The sequence below is a fragment of the Lactuca serriola genome, chromosome 3 (genome assembly GCF_051521515.1).
Source record: "Lactuca serriola cultivar US96UC23 chromosome 3, Lser_US96UC23_V15, whole genome shotgun sequence".
NCBI classification, from domain to species: Eukaryota; Viridiplantae; Streptophyta; class Magnoliopsida; order Asterales; family Asteraceae; genus Lactuca; species Lactuca serriola.
The window spans coordinates 108,101,920-108,120,633 of NC_136410.1; the positions used below are offsets into that span (position 1 = coordinate 108,101,920).

The 18,714-nt window shown below is 39.7% G+C and overlaps 1 protein-coding gene across 1 annotated transcript; it reads left to right on the forward strand.

Moving 5' to 3' along the window:
* The first annotated feature begins 10,531 nt into the window (after positions 1-10,531).
* LOC145095597 (uncharacterized) lies at positions 10,532-12,973 on the forward strand. The gene is made up of 5 exons (XM_079033449.1): positions 10,532-10,781; positions 10,839-11,248; positions 11,360-11,771; positions 12,228-12,398; positions 12,498-12,973. The coding sequence occupies exons 1-5, from the start codon at positions 10,532-10,534 to the stop codon at positions 12,971-12,973; spliced, it is 1,719 nt and encodes a 572-aa protein (XP_078889575.1).
* Positions 12,974-18,714: the final 5,741 nt, after the last annotated feature.

Below are 18,714 nucleotides of genomic sequence, written 5' to 3' on the forward strand. Positions count from 1 at the left end.
GTTGGGGCTTGTTGATTCAGAGATTTTACTTCATCCTCAGCTTGAGAAAGGTTAATGCCCCTGTTTTGGTCTTTCTTTTTGGTTGTTCATCTTTAGGGCTTAGATTCATGGTGTAATTACGGCTTCTTAATCCATTTTCGGATTTGTAAGGTGATTCATGGGGTTCTACTTCCATATCTTAGTCATTGGAGGGGTCTCATGGCATAAAGGTGCCAACTCTATGGCCATGAAAGCCCCATGCACATTGTAGAGCACCTTCTATGGACTTTTGAGCTAAAAACCCCATGCATGTGCATCAAGTCTGGAACTTTACATATAAAATGGACATTAGGAGGCCAGATCTATGGTTTTGGTGTGTTAAATCCCATTTAGATCGTCTGTATAGAAACGGTCAAGGTTGTAATCGGCGAGTCGGTGCGCTTTCAGCCATCTTAAACCTTTCTGCATTGGTCAGTTGTTAGAAAAGGGAGTCCCATAACTGTTTAGACGTGTTGGGAGACCTGGAGTTCATAGGACTCGACGAGTGCTAGAACAGACTCGGCGAGTCCAAGGCAATCTCCTTATGGTTGAAGATGAACTCGACGAGTTGTTCATACAACTCGGCGAGTCAAGGACAGAACTTGTTCATCAGATGAAGGTGAACTTGACAAGTTGTTCATACAAATCGGCGAGTCGGATGAAGGTTCATTAGATGTTCATATAGAGGAGGAACTCGTCAAGTCATTGGCAAACTCGAGGAGTCGAGTCATGGTCAAGGACGGGTAAAGGGTTAGGGACTCGACGAGTTGACGGCCCAACTCGACGAGTCGGATCAACTGGAAGTTGACTTTGGCTTGGACTTGGTTAGGGGTAAAATAGTCATTTTACCCTAAGAGTAGATACTAGATTCTGACTAAGTGCTTTGTGGGGATTATAGTCGGAGGATTTCCGGAGCAGCAGCAGACAAAGGATTCCCGAACGGACTATTAGCAGCTGCTCGTCGAGGTGAGTTACCTTCCAATAGCGGTGGGTCCAAGGTCACAATGCCAGCCCACCAGTAGGAGTTGTATTTTAGGTGATTGTCTTTGTGATATTCACCTAGGATTGCGAATGTCTGATATGTTTATATGCTAGCATGATATGTGTTTATGTGGTAGTAGTAGGGGTGAAATAGTCCCCGGTAGTCGGGTGAAATAGCCCGACGGGTACGTCAAGCACCCCAGAATGGCTTGACCTGGGTACGTCAAACACCCTAGAATGGTTTGACCTAGGTAAGTCAGACACCCCAGAATTGTCTGACAGTGCATTATGTTATGCTATGTATTTATGTGGTAGTAGTAGGGGTGAAATAGTCCCTGATAGTCAGGTGAAATAGACCGACAGGTACGTCAAGCACCCCAGAATGGCTTGACCTGGGTTCGTCAAACACCCCAGAATGGTTTGACCTAGGTACGTCAGGCGCCCCAGAATTGCCTGACAGTATATTGTTTGGTATGTGGTACGATGGGGGAACTCACTAAGCTTCGTGCTTACAGTTTTTAGTTTTGTTTCAGGTACCTCTTCAGCGAAAGGGAAGGAGCCGGTGCGGTAGCTGCACATCACACACACACCCTAGATTCCGCATTTTGAGATTCCTTGGGATTGTACTCTGACATTATCACTATTTTACGATTTGGGTTTCCAGTCATTATACAATGTTTTATGAGATGTTCCGCCTCGAAAATATTTTCCTACGAATGTTGTTTAAATTAGTTAATTAAAAATGAAATTTTTGGACGTGAAAATTGGATCGTTACAAGTTGGTATCAGAGCCCTGGATTGAGGGATTCGAACACACCCTTGGGAGTGTCTGGACTCAAATCGAGGGATTAAAAGATTTTTTACAAGGAAAATGGTTTCCTATAAACTAAGATAAAAGACTTTTTGGGAAGAGAACAAAGTGTGTGATGTGCACGACCGGCTGAGCTCAAGTAAGTATTCCCCAGAGTACCCATACAAGCTTATATTATGTTTATTAGTTTCAGTAGAACAACATGCTAGAATAGGACTAAGGATCTAGGAATGACGCCTTATGTGCCAGCTTTATGTGCTTTAGCTTATGAGAATTGCATGTTAGTATTGAGTAGACAGTAATAGGATAGCATGTTTAGGTTATGCCTAGTAGTATGAGCTCAGCATTGTATGCTAGTACAGTTTTTTCGTTATAAGGATAGAGTTGCTTGAGTAGTTTCCTGCGTCCGAATGCTGCTTGCTACGTGCTTGTAGGACTCTAAACGATGGGAGATAGCCATTAGGTGAGTACGTCGCGTCACATGTGATTAGGATTGAATAATCTCAGAGTGCTGGATTTGGCCCTATTGCGAAGCTCTCGTTTGAGTCTAACCGTTGTAGGGATGAGCCGTTTACTTGAAGGATTATCTGAGCCTCGCTACATGTGATGATACTCAGGTGGTGGCTATTTGGCATCACAAGGAGGTCTTCAGCAGTTGAGGATTGGGTTGGGTGGAATCAGAGGTTCCATAGGGTAAGCCTAGGATGAGAGTAGCAGAGATTAGCAGTGGTAAAAGGGACTTGGTGGAGTCAAGGCAGTCCTTGAGGAAAGTACGGATAGATGTGGAAGGTAGTATGGGCTCGTACTACTGAAAGCAGAGGATCTGTACTCGAATTGAGGAAGGTCGAGGCAAGACCGAGGAACTTGTAGTGGGTGTGATCCCTCTAGATGTATCAGTATCACTGATGGTTGTCATGATGTAATGCAGAATGGTGGTACTACGTCTGAGGCCAGCAGTTGGTAGCTCAGGAGAGGGATCGGTTTTGGGATCAGGCTCCGAACCAGTAGATGAGAGGCTACGTGAGTTCATCGCGTCTGAGATTAGTAGAGGCATCCTTGATGCAACCCCGGTCATCTTTAGGTCGATCAAGTAAGGGATTGTCGAGCTGATGGAGGATCGCCTTAGGGCGTTCAGGAGTGACATGGAGACCAACCAGTCAGGACCCCGCTTACTGTCCTTTAAGGACTTCAGAGGCAGTGGTGCGCCGGATTTCCATGGGGCGAAGGAGCCCATTGCTGCCAGACGATGGATTGCGGACATTGAGTCTGCACAACTGACCAACTTCTGCCCCGAGGGGTTGAAGGTGAGATATGCAGCAGGGTGTTTGAGAGACAGAGCTAGAGATTAGTGGGAGTCTGTTGGTGACTCATTAGGAGCCTCGGTTGTTGAGGCTATGACCTAGTCATACTTTGTGACCAGATTCAGGGCAGAGTTTGAGCCAGCTGTAGAGCTTCCTGGGATACCTCCAGAGCGACAGGTGGAGTTCATGATCGACCTAGTCCCTGGTGCGGCTCCGATAACAAAGGCACCATATCAGTTAGCTCCTCCCAAGATGCAGGAGTTGTCTATGCAGCTGTAGGAGCTGCTAGACAAAGGATTTATCAGGCCGAGTAGTACATCTTGGGGAGCCCGGATCCTGTTTGTTAAGAAGAAGGACGGGACGCATCGGATGTGTATAGATTATCGGGAGCTAAACAAGGTAACGGTGAAGAACCGTTACCCACCCCCGAGGATTGATGACCTCTTCGACCAGCTTCAGGGAACATCGTGGTTTTCCAAGATTGATCTGCGTTCAGGATATCATCAGATGAGGGTCAGAGAGGAGGATGTACAGAAGACTGCGTTCTAGACGCGCTATGGCCACTACGAGTTCGTGGTGATGCCCTTCGGGCTCACCAATGCTCTTTCCGCGTTCATGGACCTCATGAACCGAATGTGTAGACCGATGATAGATCGGTCTGTGATAGTGTTTATTGATGATATCTTGGTATACTCCAAGACTCAGGAGGATCACGAGGAGCATCTGCAAGAGGTTCTGGAGACTTTGAGAAGGGAGAACTTGTATGCTAAGTTCTCCAAGTGTGAGTTCTAGTTGCGCGAGGTGCAATTTCTTAGGCATCTTGTCACCCAGAACGGGATATCAATAGACTCGGCCAAAGTGGAGGCCGTAGTGGGATGGGAGGTTCTGAGGTCTCCATCTGAGATTCGGAGTTTCCTAGGATTAGTCGGCTACTATCGAAGATTCATCCAGGATTTCTCCAACATAGTCATACCCTGACCAGGCTAACGAGGAAAGTCGTGGTCTTCCGTTGGGGGCCTGAGCAGCAGGCTGCATTCGAGACATTGAGACAGAGATTGTGCGAGGCACCAATCTTAGTACTACCGGAGGGCATGGAGGATTTTTTTGTATACTGTGATGCGTCCATATCGGGTTTGGTGTAGTATTGATGCAGAGAGGACATGTTATTGCTTACGCTTCGAGGCAGCTGAAGCTTCACGAGGCGAACTACCCGACACATGATTTGCTGCTGGGGGTTGTTGTGTTCGCCCTCAAGATTTGGCGTCATTACCTCTAAGGGGTTCGCTGTACCATTTACATGGACCACACGAGACTGAGGTATCTCATGGACCAACCAAATCTGAATATGAGGCAACGTCGGTAGCTCGATATGGTAAATGATTATGACTGCGAGATCCTCTACCACCCGGGGAAGGCCAATGTGGTGGCTGATGCTCTTAGCCGCAAGGAAACACCGATCAGGGATATCTGTCTGAGGATGACAGTCATGACTCCGCTGTTGGAGCGGATTCGGGAGGCCCAACAGGAGGAACATCGGAAGAGCGAGCAGATTGTGGGGCAGGTTTCCTCCTTCGACTATGACAACTGAGGGTTACTGACACTACACCGTAGGGTTAAACCTCACCTTCTAAAATTATCTAATCTCAATAATATGTAATTTAACGCATTCACTTACTAGTTAGCTGATATTAATGAGAACTCCTAAATGCACAAAGCAAGCATCATTAGAGCATTGGGCAATCTTAGTCAAAGCATAACCAAAACATAACATCATATCAACTAACTGATCTAGTACTTGCATGGAAGTTTGTAAGCTCATAAAATAGGCATATAAATGAATCTCTCCTAACACTCTATAATGTAATCCTGAGCTGATCCTTAGCCAAAATCTAGCATGTGATTCACAAATTCACAATTCAAAGCATATCACATAGAACATGTATTGGTATTTTAGGAAATTTTACTTGAGCTCGGTTGATTGCATGCACCACACCCCTTTCTTTTATTAGAAAATCCTTTAATAAAACATTTGTTTTTTTGAAAAATCTATCAATCCCTCAATTTGAGTAAAGAAACACCTGAGAGTATACCTTAATCCCTCAAATCAAGGCTCTGATACCAACTTCTAACGTCCCAAAAATTTTGTTTTTGTACTAATAAAATCATCAACCAAACATTTTTTATAGAAACTATAAAGGTAATCATAGTACATCAGCAATCATTGAAAAATACATCAGAGTCAAGTAGAGCGGAAAATCATGGCGTGTGCATTGCGATCATCCTGAGCTCTTCCACTTCGAACTGAAAGTACCTAAAACATAAACTGAAAATCGTAAGCACAAAGCTTAGTGAGTTTCCCAAAATACCTCATACCATACGCATTCGTTAGTTCAAGGTTGTATCAGGTCTATTTCACCCCTAAGTCTATCTCAACTCATATGTCAGCACAAGGATGTACCAGGTCTATTTAATCCCCGAGTCTATTTCAAATCATTCGGTACTTTTCAACCGTATTGGTCTATTTCACCCCTAGGACTATTTCACCCTGCATACATATAGAAAACATGCACACATGCATACATACATACATACAACGGGAGTCACAAATACTAAAAGCACATACAATCCCTAGTGTCCTATAGTATAGTGAGCAAACTCACCTCGATCGGCTGCTAAACAAATAGATGATCGGGCTACTAAACCAGAGAATCCTCATGCTAACCAATCAAATACAACCTTAATTAATAATTAGATGATAAAGCATAATCGGGGTTTCAGCTGCGTACGCTCAACTTATGTTGGAGTAGGCCCGTCGTATGCCCCTACTTGCCAAAACTTCATTAAGCACTTAATGCTTTAGGTCCAAATGTCCATTTTGCAGATCCAGACCTTGGAGATTGTTTGAAATAATAAAGTTACAATCTTCATGCCTTTGCATAGCTTAATAAGACTCAAACCCTACATTTAGCATTCTACTTTCACCAAATGAGCATTAACCCATGTATGGTTGATCTACAACCATCAAGATGCAAACTTATGGACTAGGGACCTTAGAAATATCAATAAGAGCAACTCAAAACCTCTGGAGTGACAATTACTCACTAGAACTCATTCATGGGATCAGAATGAGAAAGGTGAGTAAACTCTGGATCTACAAGCTCCAACTTGATCAATTATCCTTCACTAAGATTCTTCTTCTTCAAGATTCACCAAACACCCACCATAATAAGGATCAAATCTCTCTAAAATGGGTTAGGGTTTCGAAATAAGGCTTAAAGGGCTGGAGGCTGCTAATGAGAGAACCTTGGGGCACAAGGTTGTTTAAATAGGGTACAGACCCTAAAATTTAGGGTTTGACCCCTGACGGCGTAGGCCCGGTGTACTAGATGTACGCCCATCGTACTCACACAGCCTCCAAATTTCCATTTAATGTTATAAGGGACCAATTTTGCAAAAAAATTTCGTTCCAAGGGTCAAAGTGTAAAATACCTTGAATTGAGTGTTATAATTAGCTAGGCTCATTATTGGGTTACGTTTAGTGTAAGGAGCCATACTCGTGGTTACTCGAGTGTACGATTCACTTATCTTCAATTACAGGTGAGTCTTCTTACCACCTTGTTGGGTTGAAGGCACCAAGGGCAGCCCACTGTATCGTATGTGTAGAATGTATGCTATTATATGGATTTTAATATTGTCATTATATGATATATACATGGAACCAATCTAGGCTTGGATTCATTATGGGCTCGAGGTTGATATGGACCCGGAGGTCGATGCGGACCTGACACAACTATCTGCTATAATTTGTTGTTGATACCGACCTGGGGGTTTATACAGATCTGACATTGCCTTGTGTTGTTATATTATGTATGATATATATGGTACTTTGGGGAAGCTCACTAGGGTTTGTGCTTACAGTTATGTTTTGGTTTCAGGTACTTCCGGTACTAAAGGGATGGGCCGGAAGGATAGCACAACATTCTCACCCTCACAATTTCCGCATTTATGATTTATGTTACTTTGATATTTTATGGTACTATGTATTTAGATGGTTTTGAACCTTGTGATGATTGGGGTTAATGAACTTAAAAATGAAATTTTTACTTATGTTTTTTTGGATGTTACATGTATGAAGAAAATACAACTTTTTTAAGTTTTATAAAGAATTCGCGTATGCACGCGCACCTACAAGGTGCACGACGTGCCTCAAACATATTACAACATCATGACATGTGTCACAATTCATACAACACCACGTCAACACCCCGACCAAGTGTGTGATGAACAGAGAAATAGGTGTGTGGAACAGTTCAGTCCCCAACCTAAATTTTTTTTGGTTCTCAGCTCATTTTCACACATCTTTCCTCTGAATCGTCGGGAGATCAGTTCTAACTCTTTATCCCCTTACTCCCTAGTTACTTTATCGAGGCCATGTGGTGTCATATAACTGGAAATTAGAAGCTCTTGGGTTATAGTTCTACCCGCATAATTCCTAGTTTTCATCAGAATACTCTGTAAGTTGAGCTCTACTTACTCTGCTTTAAGTGTTAGGTATAGTAATATTCATAGTCATTATTATGTACCTATAATTAAGGTTTATCAGTAATTCAAAATTCGTTATACTAATTGATTTACTTACATGAGTGATGTCTAGGCTGCATTTATTGATGTGTTTAAAGTGGAGTTTCTAGATAGTACATTTTGTATATCAAATAAACCCTACCTCCAATACGATCCTACCTGGTTGTTCCTTACTTTATTGATCTTAATGTAGACATTGGGGTTGTTGAGGAATCTTGAATATCATTAGTCATAAGGAATATCAGACTAAGATTTGTAATAATCATACCTAGGTCACATTAAAGGGAAATGTCAAGGTGTTAGGCGAAGCTCTATCCAAATTTCCAGTCATCCACTTTATCAGGTGAGTGCAGAGCAACTTTCAGCTTACACATAGATATGAAGTAACTATAAAATGCTATATGTGCTTACTATCTGTGTATTTGATATTTGAGCTATAACATGATTTTACTTATTTAAATTACTTTATGATATTCGTATTGTGTAGTAAAGGGTATTTGGGGAAATAAAATAATGGTGGGAGGTCACACATTATACTACTGAGCCCAGTCATCTAATAGGGTATAGGTGATAACAACTATCTATTCTAAGTAGTCAGGTGGAACACTAGTATGTTTGTCACCTGTAGGTGTTAATGACCATACTTTTCAGGGAAAAAGGAACATTGTTCATTCGGATACTCTATTGCCCTGAGGGTTGCCTTGTTGACATGTATTGCTACGGATTCCCCAAACATGTATTGTTTACTCATTGAGATCCTTTAGTGTAGATCTCTTAAAACTAGCATTACGGATTAGAGAGTAAGGATAAGGAGAACGAGTAATTGAGATTATTTTGTTTATTGTGAAAAATATATAATTACAATATTGTGGGTTGAAAGCCCTATTTGGTAACTAGGTTTCCCAACCTGAACAACTCAGTATCTTTGTATCCCAATAAACAATATGAAGGTACAATCCACTAAGAGATTCGAGGAGTTTAAGCCTTTAGTACAATAAGTTAATGTAAGGCCAATAATGTTTTTGCTTATGTTTTGTATCAGTTATGACATCTCAAGTTTAATAATCAATGAAAACCATTTTCTTTGCAAATACCTTTTAAGGGACCAATTCCACATTTATATAGATCACTTTATTTAAAATAAGCATAAATAAGGTCTTTCTGGACCTTGAAAATTTGGGATGCAACAGTTGGTATCAGAACATCAATTCAAGCGAACATAAATTTTAGGGAATTTCTAGACTTAAACATAGAATGCTAAGAAATGATTGTGAGGTGTGTTTCTATTTTAATTTAGGTCGTATACTTGAATTGACACAAGCACTAAGAATACTTATGGAGTGTGCCTTAAATGTTATTATGTGCAAAATGATTTATATGATAGAATGTTATAGGAAGATTCCTTAATTGCTAGAATATATATATATATATATATATATATATATATATATATATATATATATATATATATATATATATATATATATATATATATATGATAAGTAAATTAATACTATAAAAAAATACTCGAAGCTATGCGTATAAAATGTCATGACAATGACAAGGTGATACGGGCCCTATTGAGGAGGATCGGGCCCTTGCGTTCCTAGAGGCCCACGATCGTGTGACTAAAGGGGCTTCGCGGAAATGGCGATAACTTTGGCTATGAATCTCTGTTTTGGGCCTACGACCAGTCAAATCGAAGCTTGTTGCAAGCAGCACTTGTAGATAAGTACCCGAAGGGGACTTACCTATTTTGTGTCCAGAAATCGCTTTCTAAATGGAGTTATGAACAATTTTGTTATTTTTCCTTAATTTTTGGGTTTTGTTTTTGGGTTTGTATTTTGCCCATGGACTTTTAGGGTTTCATTTTAATTTCTGCTTCTTATTTAACTGTTTTTGATGTAATTCGGATGGTCAATCATCAGTTTTATGAACTTTCAATTTTCTCCCAAATTCTATGCGTGTTAACCCATATTTTGAAGACAATCCCACGGTATTCATAGAATCAACGAGGTTTTCAATAGATTGTCCTATTCTTTTAGAATCAACAGGTTCATTTTTGGTTATCTTTGTGTTGTTTTTGTGCGCTACATTAGTTGGTATCAGAGCCGAATTCCTGGTTCAAAATGTCTCCGAGGAGAAACAGGACAGTCGCCAATGTTCATGAGCAAGAACTAGAAGAACGTATTATGTCACAAATGGTGGAGAGGATGGATCAAATGGTTGACCAACTGAATGACAGGATGGTCGAACTGATGAATCGAGGAGGGAAAAGGTCTCGAACTCATTCACAAGTGGAAGATGGTGAGTTTGGTAACCTGTTCGGTGGCAGTGACGGTTCATATTTTGAAGATGATCTAGAAAGGTGGCGAAGGCGTTTAAAGGTGACAATAGGAGTTGGGAGACCGGAATGAGAATTGATATCTCGGAATTTGACGGGGTAAGTTTGAATCCGGAGGGGTTCATCGACTGGTTGGCTACTGTTGAGGAAGTTTTTAAGTTCAAAGAAGTCCTTGAAAACAAAAGAGTGTCATTGATCGCTACCAGGCTACGTGGTAGGGTGTCTGCATGGTGGCAACAACTGAAACTGACACGAGACAGGCTTGGAAAGTCAAAAGTCATGACTTGGAGGAAGATGAAGAAGTGTTTACGATCCAACTTCCTACCCCATAACTTTCAAAGGTTGATGTACCAACAGTTGCAAAATCTGAAGCAGGGTGCCAAATTAGTTGACGATTACACAACTGAGTTCTACCAATTCATTGCCCGAAACGATATCCAGGAGACAGAGGAACAACTCGTTTCTTGATATATTGGGTGTCTATGGGTCCAAATCATGGACTCTGTAAATATGTTTGACCCGATATCTATTTCTGAAGCGCACCAACGAGCATTGGCTTTTAAGAAACAAAGTCGTCAGGTGGGCGGTTCGTCATCAACTGCCAATATTGGAGGAAGTTCCGGGACAGGCGGTAAGGTACCCCGTGTTGTGCCTAATCAACAAAGACCTACATCTAACAGTGTTGGACCAAATCCTTGGACAACTGTTAGTAGCAGTTTGAAGTGTTTTAGTTGTGGGGAGACAGGTCACTGACAATCAGAGTGCAAGAAGGTTGGAAAACGTCATTTGTTTGCTGAGAAAGATGATTGGCAAAATGATGATGCTGGTGAAAATTACGAAGATCCCCTTGTATATGACGAAGAGCTTCAATTCAAAGAGGAAGTTGTAACTGGAGATGTGGGGGTAAATTTGGTGGTAAGGTGGTCTTGTTTTACACCAAAAGTTGTTGGTGATGATTGGCTCAAACACAACATCTTTCAGTCGACATGTACTATTTTGGGAAAGGTTTGTACTTTTGTTATTGATTCAGGAAGTTGTGATAACCTTATATCTGAAGAAGCGGTTCAAAAGTTGGCTTTGAAAACAGAAAATCACCCTAAGCCTTACAAGCTACAGTGGCTTAAGAAGGGTGGCGTGGTCACTGTATCTAAGCGAGCCCTTGTTCAATTTTCTATTGGTACCACATATAAAGATGATGTGTGGTGTGATGTGGTTGCTATGTATGCTTGTCATTTGTTGTTGGGCAGACCTTGGGAGTATGATCGTAACATAGATCATAACGGGCAGACTAATACTTAAAGTTTCTTGTTTGGTGGTGTGAAGATAACATTGGTTCCCAGTAAGCCAAAGGAACCAGTTCCGAAACCTTCAGCTACTCTACTGACCCTTACTCAGTTTGAAGACGAGTTGGAGGCGGAAGGTGAAAATTTTGTATTGCTAGGGAAGGAATCCACCAAGGAGGTTGAAATTCTTGAGGCTATGGTTCCTCTGCTCAAGGAATTCGTTGATGTTTTCCCTAATAAATTACCTAATGGTTTGCCACCTTTACGTGACATCCAACATCATATTGATTTACAACCAGGAGCCCAGCTGCTTAATAGGCAACATTACAGAATGAGTCCCGAAGAGCATGAGGAGTTGCGACGACAGGTGGAGGACTTGATTTCAAAAGGTCATGTTCGGGAGAGCATGAGCCCGTGTGTTGTTCCTGATTTGTTGACTCCTAAAAAGGATGGTACTTGGCGTATGTGTGTTGATAGTCGTGCCATCAATAAGATCACAGTGAGGTATAGATTTCCACTTCCTCAACTTGATGACCTACTTCACCAGATTAGCAGTGCCTCTATGTTTACAATACTGGACTTCAAGAGAGGGTACTATCAGATTTGACTTAGGCCTGGGGATGAGTGGAAGACCGCCTTCAAGACTCGTGAAGGATTGTATGAGTGGTTGGTGATGCCTTTCGGTTTATCAAACGCTCCTAGTACAATTATGTGTGTGATGAACCAGTTGTTCAGGTCCTTTATTGGTAAATTTGTAGTTGTTTATTTTGATGACATACTTATTTATTGTGCTACTTTTGGTGAGCATGTCAACCATGTGAGGCAGGTTTTGACTGTACTTCGACGAGATAGTTTGTATGCAGCCATGAAGAAATGTGTATTTATGGTTCCTAAAGTCTTGTTCTTAGGGTATGTTGTTTCTGGGGAAGGAATACAGGTGGACGAGTCTAAAGTAGCAGCTGTCAGACAATGGCCAACTCCAACTACCATCACTGAAGTTCGAAGCTTTCATAGATTTGCTTCATTCTATAGGAGGTTTATTCCCAACTTTAGTTCTATTATGGCACCTGTGACTGATTGTATGAAAGGGAAGACCTTTACTTGGACCGAAGTACCAGAATCAGCTTTCTAGTTAGTAAAAGATAAGCTTACTACATCACCGATTCTTGTATTGCCAGACTTTTCTCAAGTTTTTGAATTACTCACAGATGCTTCCAAGGTTGGGATTGGAGCAGTTCTAAGTCAAGGAGGACGACCGATTGCCTATTTTAGTGAGAAGTTGATAAGGCCAAAGCTACGTTATAGCACTTATGATGTTGAGTTCTATGTAGTGGTCCAAGTTGTAAAGCATTGGCGCCATTATCTGTTTCATAAGGAATTTGTTTTGTTCACAGATCATGATTCATTAAGACATATTTGTAGTCAAGATAAGCTGTCACACAAACATGGGAGGTGGATGTCGTTCTTGGAAAAATTCACTTTCGTGGTGAAACACAAGTCTGGAATGTCGAATCGGGTGGCTGATGCATTGAGTCGGAGGTGTAATTTGCTAGTTTCCATGAGGGTTGGTGTGCCGGGGATGGATGTCCTCATGGAGCAGCTAACGGTTGATCCTTATTTTTCTGTTGTTCTACAGGGTATACAATCTGGATAGATGTCTAATTTTCTAGCTGCATGAAGTTTTCGTTTTCAAAGGCAATCAATTATGCATCCCTGATTGTAGTCTCCGCCTTCAAATCATTAGGGAGTTGCATGGTGAAGGTCATGTCGGCCGAGATCTCACTTTACAGTTGGTACAATCATCTTATTTTTGGCCTACAATGTGCAAGGAGGTCGATAGATATGTTAATCGGTGTCGAATCTGTCAGGTGTCAAAGAGCACATCTACCAATGCAGGACTCTATATGCCTTTTCCTGTTCCATCACAACCTTGGATAGACATCAGCATGGATTTTGTGTTGGGTTTACCATGTACTCAACGGGGAAATGATTCAATATTTGTGGTTGTTGATCATTTTTCTAATATGGTGCACTTTATTCCTTGCAAAAAGACGACAAATGCAGTTAATGTGGCCCAATTATTCTTTCGAGACGTCTACCATTTGCATGGATTGCCGTCTTCTATTGTTTCAGATCGAGACTCTAGGTTTTTGAGTCATTTTTGGAGCAGCCTATGGAAAATGGTGAACACTCAGCTCAATTTTAGTAGTGCATATCATCCTTAAAATGATGGCCAAACAGAAGTTGTCAATCGATCCCTTGGTAATATTTTGCGGTGTTTAGTGGGTGATCATGTGAAGACTTGGTATCAGAAGCTTTGTCAAGCTGAGTTTGCTCATAATCATGTTGTCAACCGAAGTACTGGATATATTCCATTCCAGGTGGTCTATTTTGTTCAGCCATGGGGACCACTTGATTTGATGTCACTGCCTGTTTTTAGGGTTGTTCCAAAGAAAGTGCAGGATTTTGTTGGAGGACTGCATGATGTTCATAAGGCTGTTCATGACAACTTGGTTCGGGCTAACTTCAAGTACAAGCAAGATGCAGATAAGAAACGCAGACAAGTTGATTTTGAAGTAGGTAACTTTGTTTGGGCTGTCATGACTAAAGATCATTTTTCGTTTGGTGAGTACAACAAGTTGTTAGCTAAGAAAATTGGACCGGTGGAGATTGTTGAGAAAATTAATTCCAATGCTTACCGTCTACAGTTGTCAAGGCACATTCGTTGTTCCGATGTTCTTAGTGTAAAGCATTTTCTTCCTTATTATGGGGATTCTTCTGATGACGACCATGGTGCACATTCGAGGTCGAACTTTGTCTACCCAAGAGGGAATGATGCGGGCCCTAGTGTGGAGGATCAGGCCCCTGCGTTCCTAGAGGCCCACGATCGTGTGAATAAAGGGGCTTCGCGGAAATGGCCATAACTTTGGCTACGAATATCCGTTTTGGGCCTATGACCAGTCAAATCGAAGCTTGGAGCAAGGAGCATGTCTAGATAAGTACTCGAAGGGGACTTACCCATTTTGAGTCCAAAAATCCCTTTCTAAATGGAGTTATGAACAATTTTGTTATTTTTCCTTAATTTTTGGGTTTGGTTTTTGGGTTTGTATTTGGCCCATGGACTTTTAGGGTTTCATTTTAATTTCTGCTTCTTATTAAAATTCATAGCAGGAGCTGTCAACTCCGGATGGATGAAGTTCGATTGATGAGACAAAACATGACAAAATCAACAAAAGCTTGAGTTTATGGAACTCCTATCATAGTGGCTAGCTAAGACTAGGGGTGAAGTACCATTGATCAACGAGCCGATAGTCGTTGATCCAATTAACCATGAGCCAGTTCCATATGAAACAATGGTCCAGGAAGGAAAGAATGAGCCTAAGAGTTATCAAGGACCAGAAGAATCAGAAATCTGAAGAAATGATGAGCCTAGAGGCTACTGGAAGTATAAGGATTTCATCACTTGCAATCGTTTCCTCGTTTAACGGGAAGAAGGATCCTACGGGAGCAATTGACTGGATTTTAGAATTGGAGCTAGCCTTCTTCACTTGTGCCTGAACTAGCCAGATTCAAACCACTTATTCTGTGAGGAAATTTAAGGGTGAAACGATCCGTTGGTGGAATACATTGGGAAAACGTTATGCCCTAACAAGCTGTTGAAACTGACATTGGAAGAATTCTTAACCCAATTCAAGCGTAGATTCTGATCAATTGAGAATATGTTGGACTTAGATAATCAACTCTTAGCATTGATGAAGGGAAGCACGACTGTTGATGAGTATACTAATGCTTTCACTGACAAAATGGAACTTGCCTTGTGTGTAGTCCCCAATGAACTATTCAAGATTGATAGGTACTTCGTGGGACTAACATGCGAGTATTCTGTTTTAGTTAACTTGGCACATACTTTTAAGGAAACCATCTAGGCTGCAAGGTCGGTAGAAGAAATGAAAAAGAAGAGAAGCGACGATAAGAATGAAGTTTTCGAAAAAAGGAACGGCGAAGGACATCCAAACTTCAAAAAGAATGGAAAATTCTCAAAATCTGGCCCTAACAATAGGAAGTACGAGGAAAAAAGTGAAACAAGGTGGTGTGAGAATTTGAAGGTGAAGCATTATGGACAATGCCCAGAAGTAGTCACATGTTATAGATGTGGCAAGATTGGTCGCTATGTTAGCAAATGTACAGCTGACAAAAAGTTATGCTTCGAATGTGAATAAGTCGGGAATTTCAAGGATGACTTCCTGAAGAAGAAAGGAGCTACTAAATCAAATGCACCAATGTCAAGCGAATTCAAAACAATCTTGGATGAAGACGCATATGATGCCTAAGGAGGACAAGAGAACGAATCTGGTTCTCTAAGGTTCACGACTAAAAGTGGTCACCTCTATAGATAATAATACAATGTGTAGCCTAGAATATAAGGCACGAAGGATGAATAAATGTTGTAATCAGTTCAATAGTTATAAACTCTCAAGTTATGTAAGATTGTTTGGTGACAATAGGAAATTATGATTTCCATATAATGGGTTTGTTAGGAATAAATTTTGGTATAGTATGCATTGTAGATATGACACTACATGAGAAATAATTTATACCAAGGACTGGGAAGTAGAATCGCAGTTGAAGATAAGAATGGAAGAAATTCTATCATGGAGTCTAGGAGATTTGTTGTATATAATTACATGGACACATCTATATGTGTTAAATTGATTTTTTGATTTTTAGGAATAGTAACATGGGGACTGTGAGAAAATTCTTGGGATGAGTATGAATAGGTGTGAAAGGTAGTATGGGTCTGCATTACAGGAAAAAGAAGGTCCATACTTGAATCGGGATGAGTCACAAGGTTATTAAGGCACTCAAATTGCTTTTTTCATGTCCATCATTACCATTTTTTCGTTAATGACTCAGCAGATGAATGTTATTCCAACTGTAGTAGTCATAGCAAATTGAGTCTAACTAAGATAAAATATATGATGTATGTTACCCGGTTAAGGGAACCAAGTTGGATATAACATCAAACTTTAGTTAAAAGATTAGAGGGAAGGAAATCGAAGTGTTCAACAGAAGTATTGTAATCGCCGTTAAGACTAAGCAGCCAGTAGCTAGATACGCTACCTATAATAATGTGGTTGTAGCATATTAGAACATGAAGGAAGGTATCCTCCATGCTTGAGTATGACTCAAAGAAACCTAAGTCTAGCTAATGCATCGTGCAATAGAAAGTCATAAAGGTATGACCATTTAGTCTATTACAGTAATGGGTATGAAGACCTCAGCTTGGACGATTATTACTTAGGATGGAAAAGTTACACGTGGGATAGTCATCCAGTCCTACTTTGTTGATGATTTTGGGATGTAATAATCCTAAGGGAGAGATAACTGTAACTCCTGCAAATTTAGACTAGAGAATTAAGATATAATATGGGATAAATATGAATTTTTGATGGAATTTTATGTAGGACGAATAATATTAACCAAAAATATAGTATATGAGACCAGGATTTCATGCAAATATAGAACTCTAAAAGCCAACTTCCAATGGAGAAGTTATGCTTCTTTGAAGTTTCGTGATTAAACTGACATGTCTTTGCAGATCATAAGAAGTGAATTTTTGATAAATTACTTATTAGAATAAGTAACCTAAATGAAATTCATAGTAGTTGTAAAACCGAGAACATCAATATAGAGAACGTCCAAATTAGACTTCGTGAGAGGAAATTATGATTTTTTTAAGTTTCATCATAGCAATATATGGCTCAGAAACCAAAATTGAAATCGGTCGATAGTTGAGAAAAACAATCTTAATGAAAGTTGAAGAGTTCATTAATAGGAGTCGTCGATATAAAGAAATTAGAGAAGGGACATTTGACGAGAGAGTTACGAAATTTTATCAGCTTCCATTTGAAGAAAGCAAGGATCCCAAAGAATCGATCTTTCTTTTAGTTTTTGAATCTCTCTTTGATTGATCAATGTGTGATATTCCGAATCCTCATTAGTAATGGAATCAAAATGATCGTTGGATTGATCAGAAGATTCTTTCAATTAGCTAGAATCTCTTACTTGAACAAAACTAGATCTTGTGGAATCATATTGTATATTTGACGATACATTTTGTACCTTGAGAAAAACTGATCCTTGTTTACCAACCACACATTGTCTAACCAAATCAAATTCTCTCTCGATACATTCCTCAAAAGATCTGATTTGGGTGAATTCTTCCCCCAATTAACGAATAATAGTCTAATCCTGTTAAAAATATAACTTTAAAAATAAATTCAAAATTAGCCGACATAGTCTACATGAAAGTTGTAGATCTTGTCGACAACTATGTGTTGATATAAAATTCGTCGAAAACGGACCACGTATGAAGAAGATACGAACTTGTGAAGTATTATAAAAAATCCATGCGCAGGCGTGATACGTCTCTCACATTCCAATAGATCACGACACTTAATTTGCTTTATGTCTAACGTATAGTCATAGTTATAGTCGTTATTAAGAACATATAATTAAGATTTATTAGTGATTCCAAATTCATTATATTGATTGATCTACCTATGAGAGCGATGTCTATGCTGGATTTAGTGAGGTGTTTAAAGTGGGGTTATCAAATAAAAAACTTTATATACCAAACGGACCCTACCTGGTTCTTTCTTACTTGATAGATCTTGATGTAGACGTTGAGATTGTTGACGAATCAAGACTATCATTAGTCATAAGGATGAAAGATCTAGTATGCTCAAGAATCATATTAAAGTGATATTTCTAATTAACATATGATACTAATGAGTCATACTGACAACAACATGATATAATTGATTATTTATTAGAAATTGATTTTAATAAATATTCAAAAAACTCTTATAGTTAAATTGGAAATTATTTATTTTATGGAAATAATAATTTTCATTAGCAAGTAATGTCACATAATTCATATGATATTAATTAAAAAGTCATGCACAACATTTTGGACTAGACAAATTCTTATGTCTTTTACCAAAAAGTTAAAGATTATATTTTATAAACTTGGTTTATAAAATATAAAGCTTTTGTCCTCTTCCTTTTATTATATTTATAAAATAAGAGTCAAAAGGCAAGAGTATGGCTTTCATGTTTGTTTAATCAATAGTAATAAGAAGCATGGGTGAAATGTAAGCTTTAGAGACATTCTTGTCTAAAGTGGAAGGACCTAATGGTTAAAGGCTTCACTTTAAGACAATATAAATATGAGGCTTCCACTCTTGAATTGGGTGCTTCATTCTTGTTTCCCAAAACTGTAACCTCCTTAGAGGAGGTTACTCTCTCTCTTTTCTTTATCTTTTCTTGAAGATTCCTTGCATTTTCACGCCCTCTTTAAGTTCATATTGGTTATGAACTTAAAGGTTAAGG

Coding starts and splice junctions, on each gene's coding strand:
- LOC145095597 (XM_079033449.1), top strand. CDS start 10,532: ATGGACTCTGTAAATATGTTTGACCCGATATCTATTTCTGAAGCGCAC. Junction 10,782..10,838: donor TTTTAGTTGTGGGGAGACAG/GTCACTGACAAT, acceptor TTGCTGAGAAAG/ATGATTGGCAAAATGATGAT. Junction 11,772..12,227: donor GTTGACTCCTAAAAAGGATG/GTACTTGGCGTA, acceptor TCTTGTTCTTAG/GGTATGTTGTTTCTGGGGAA.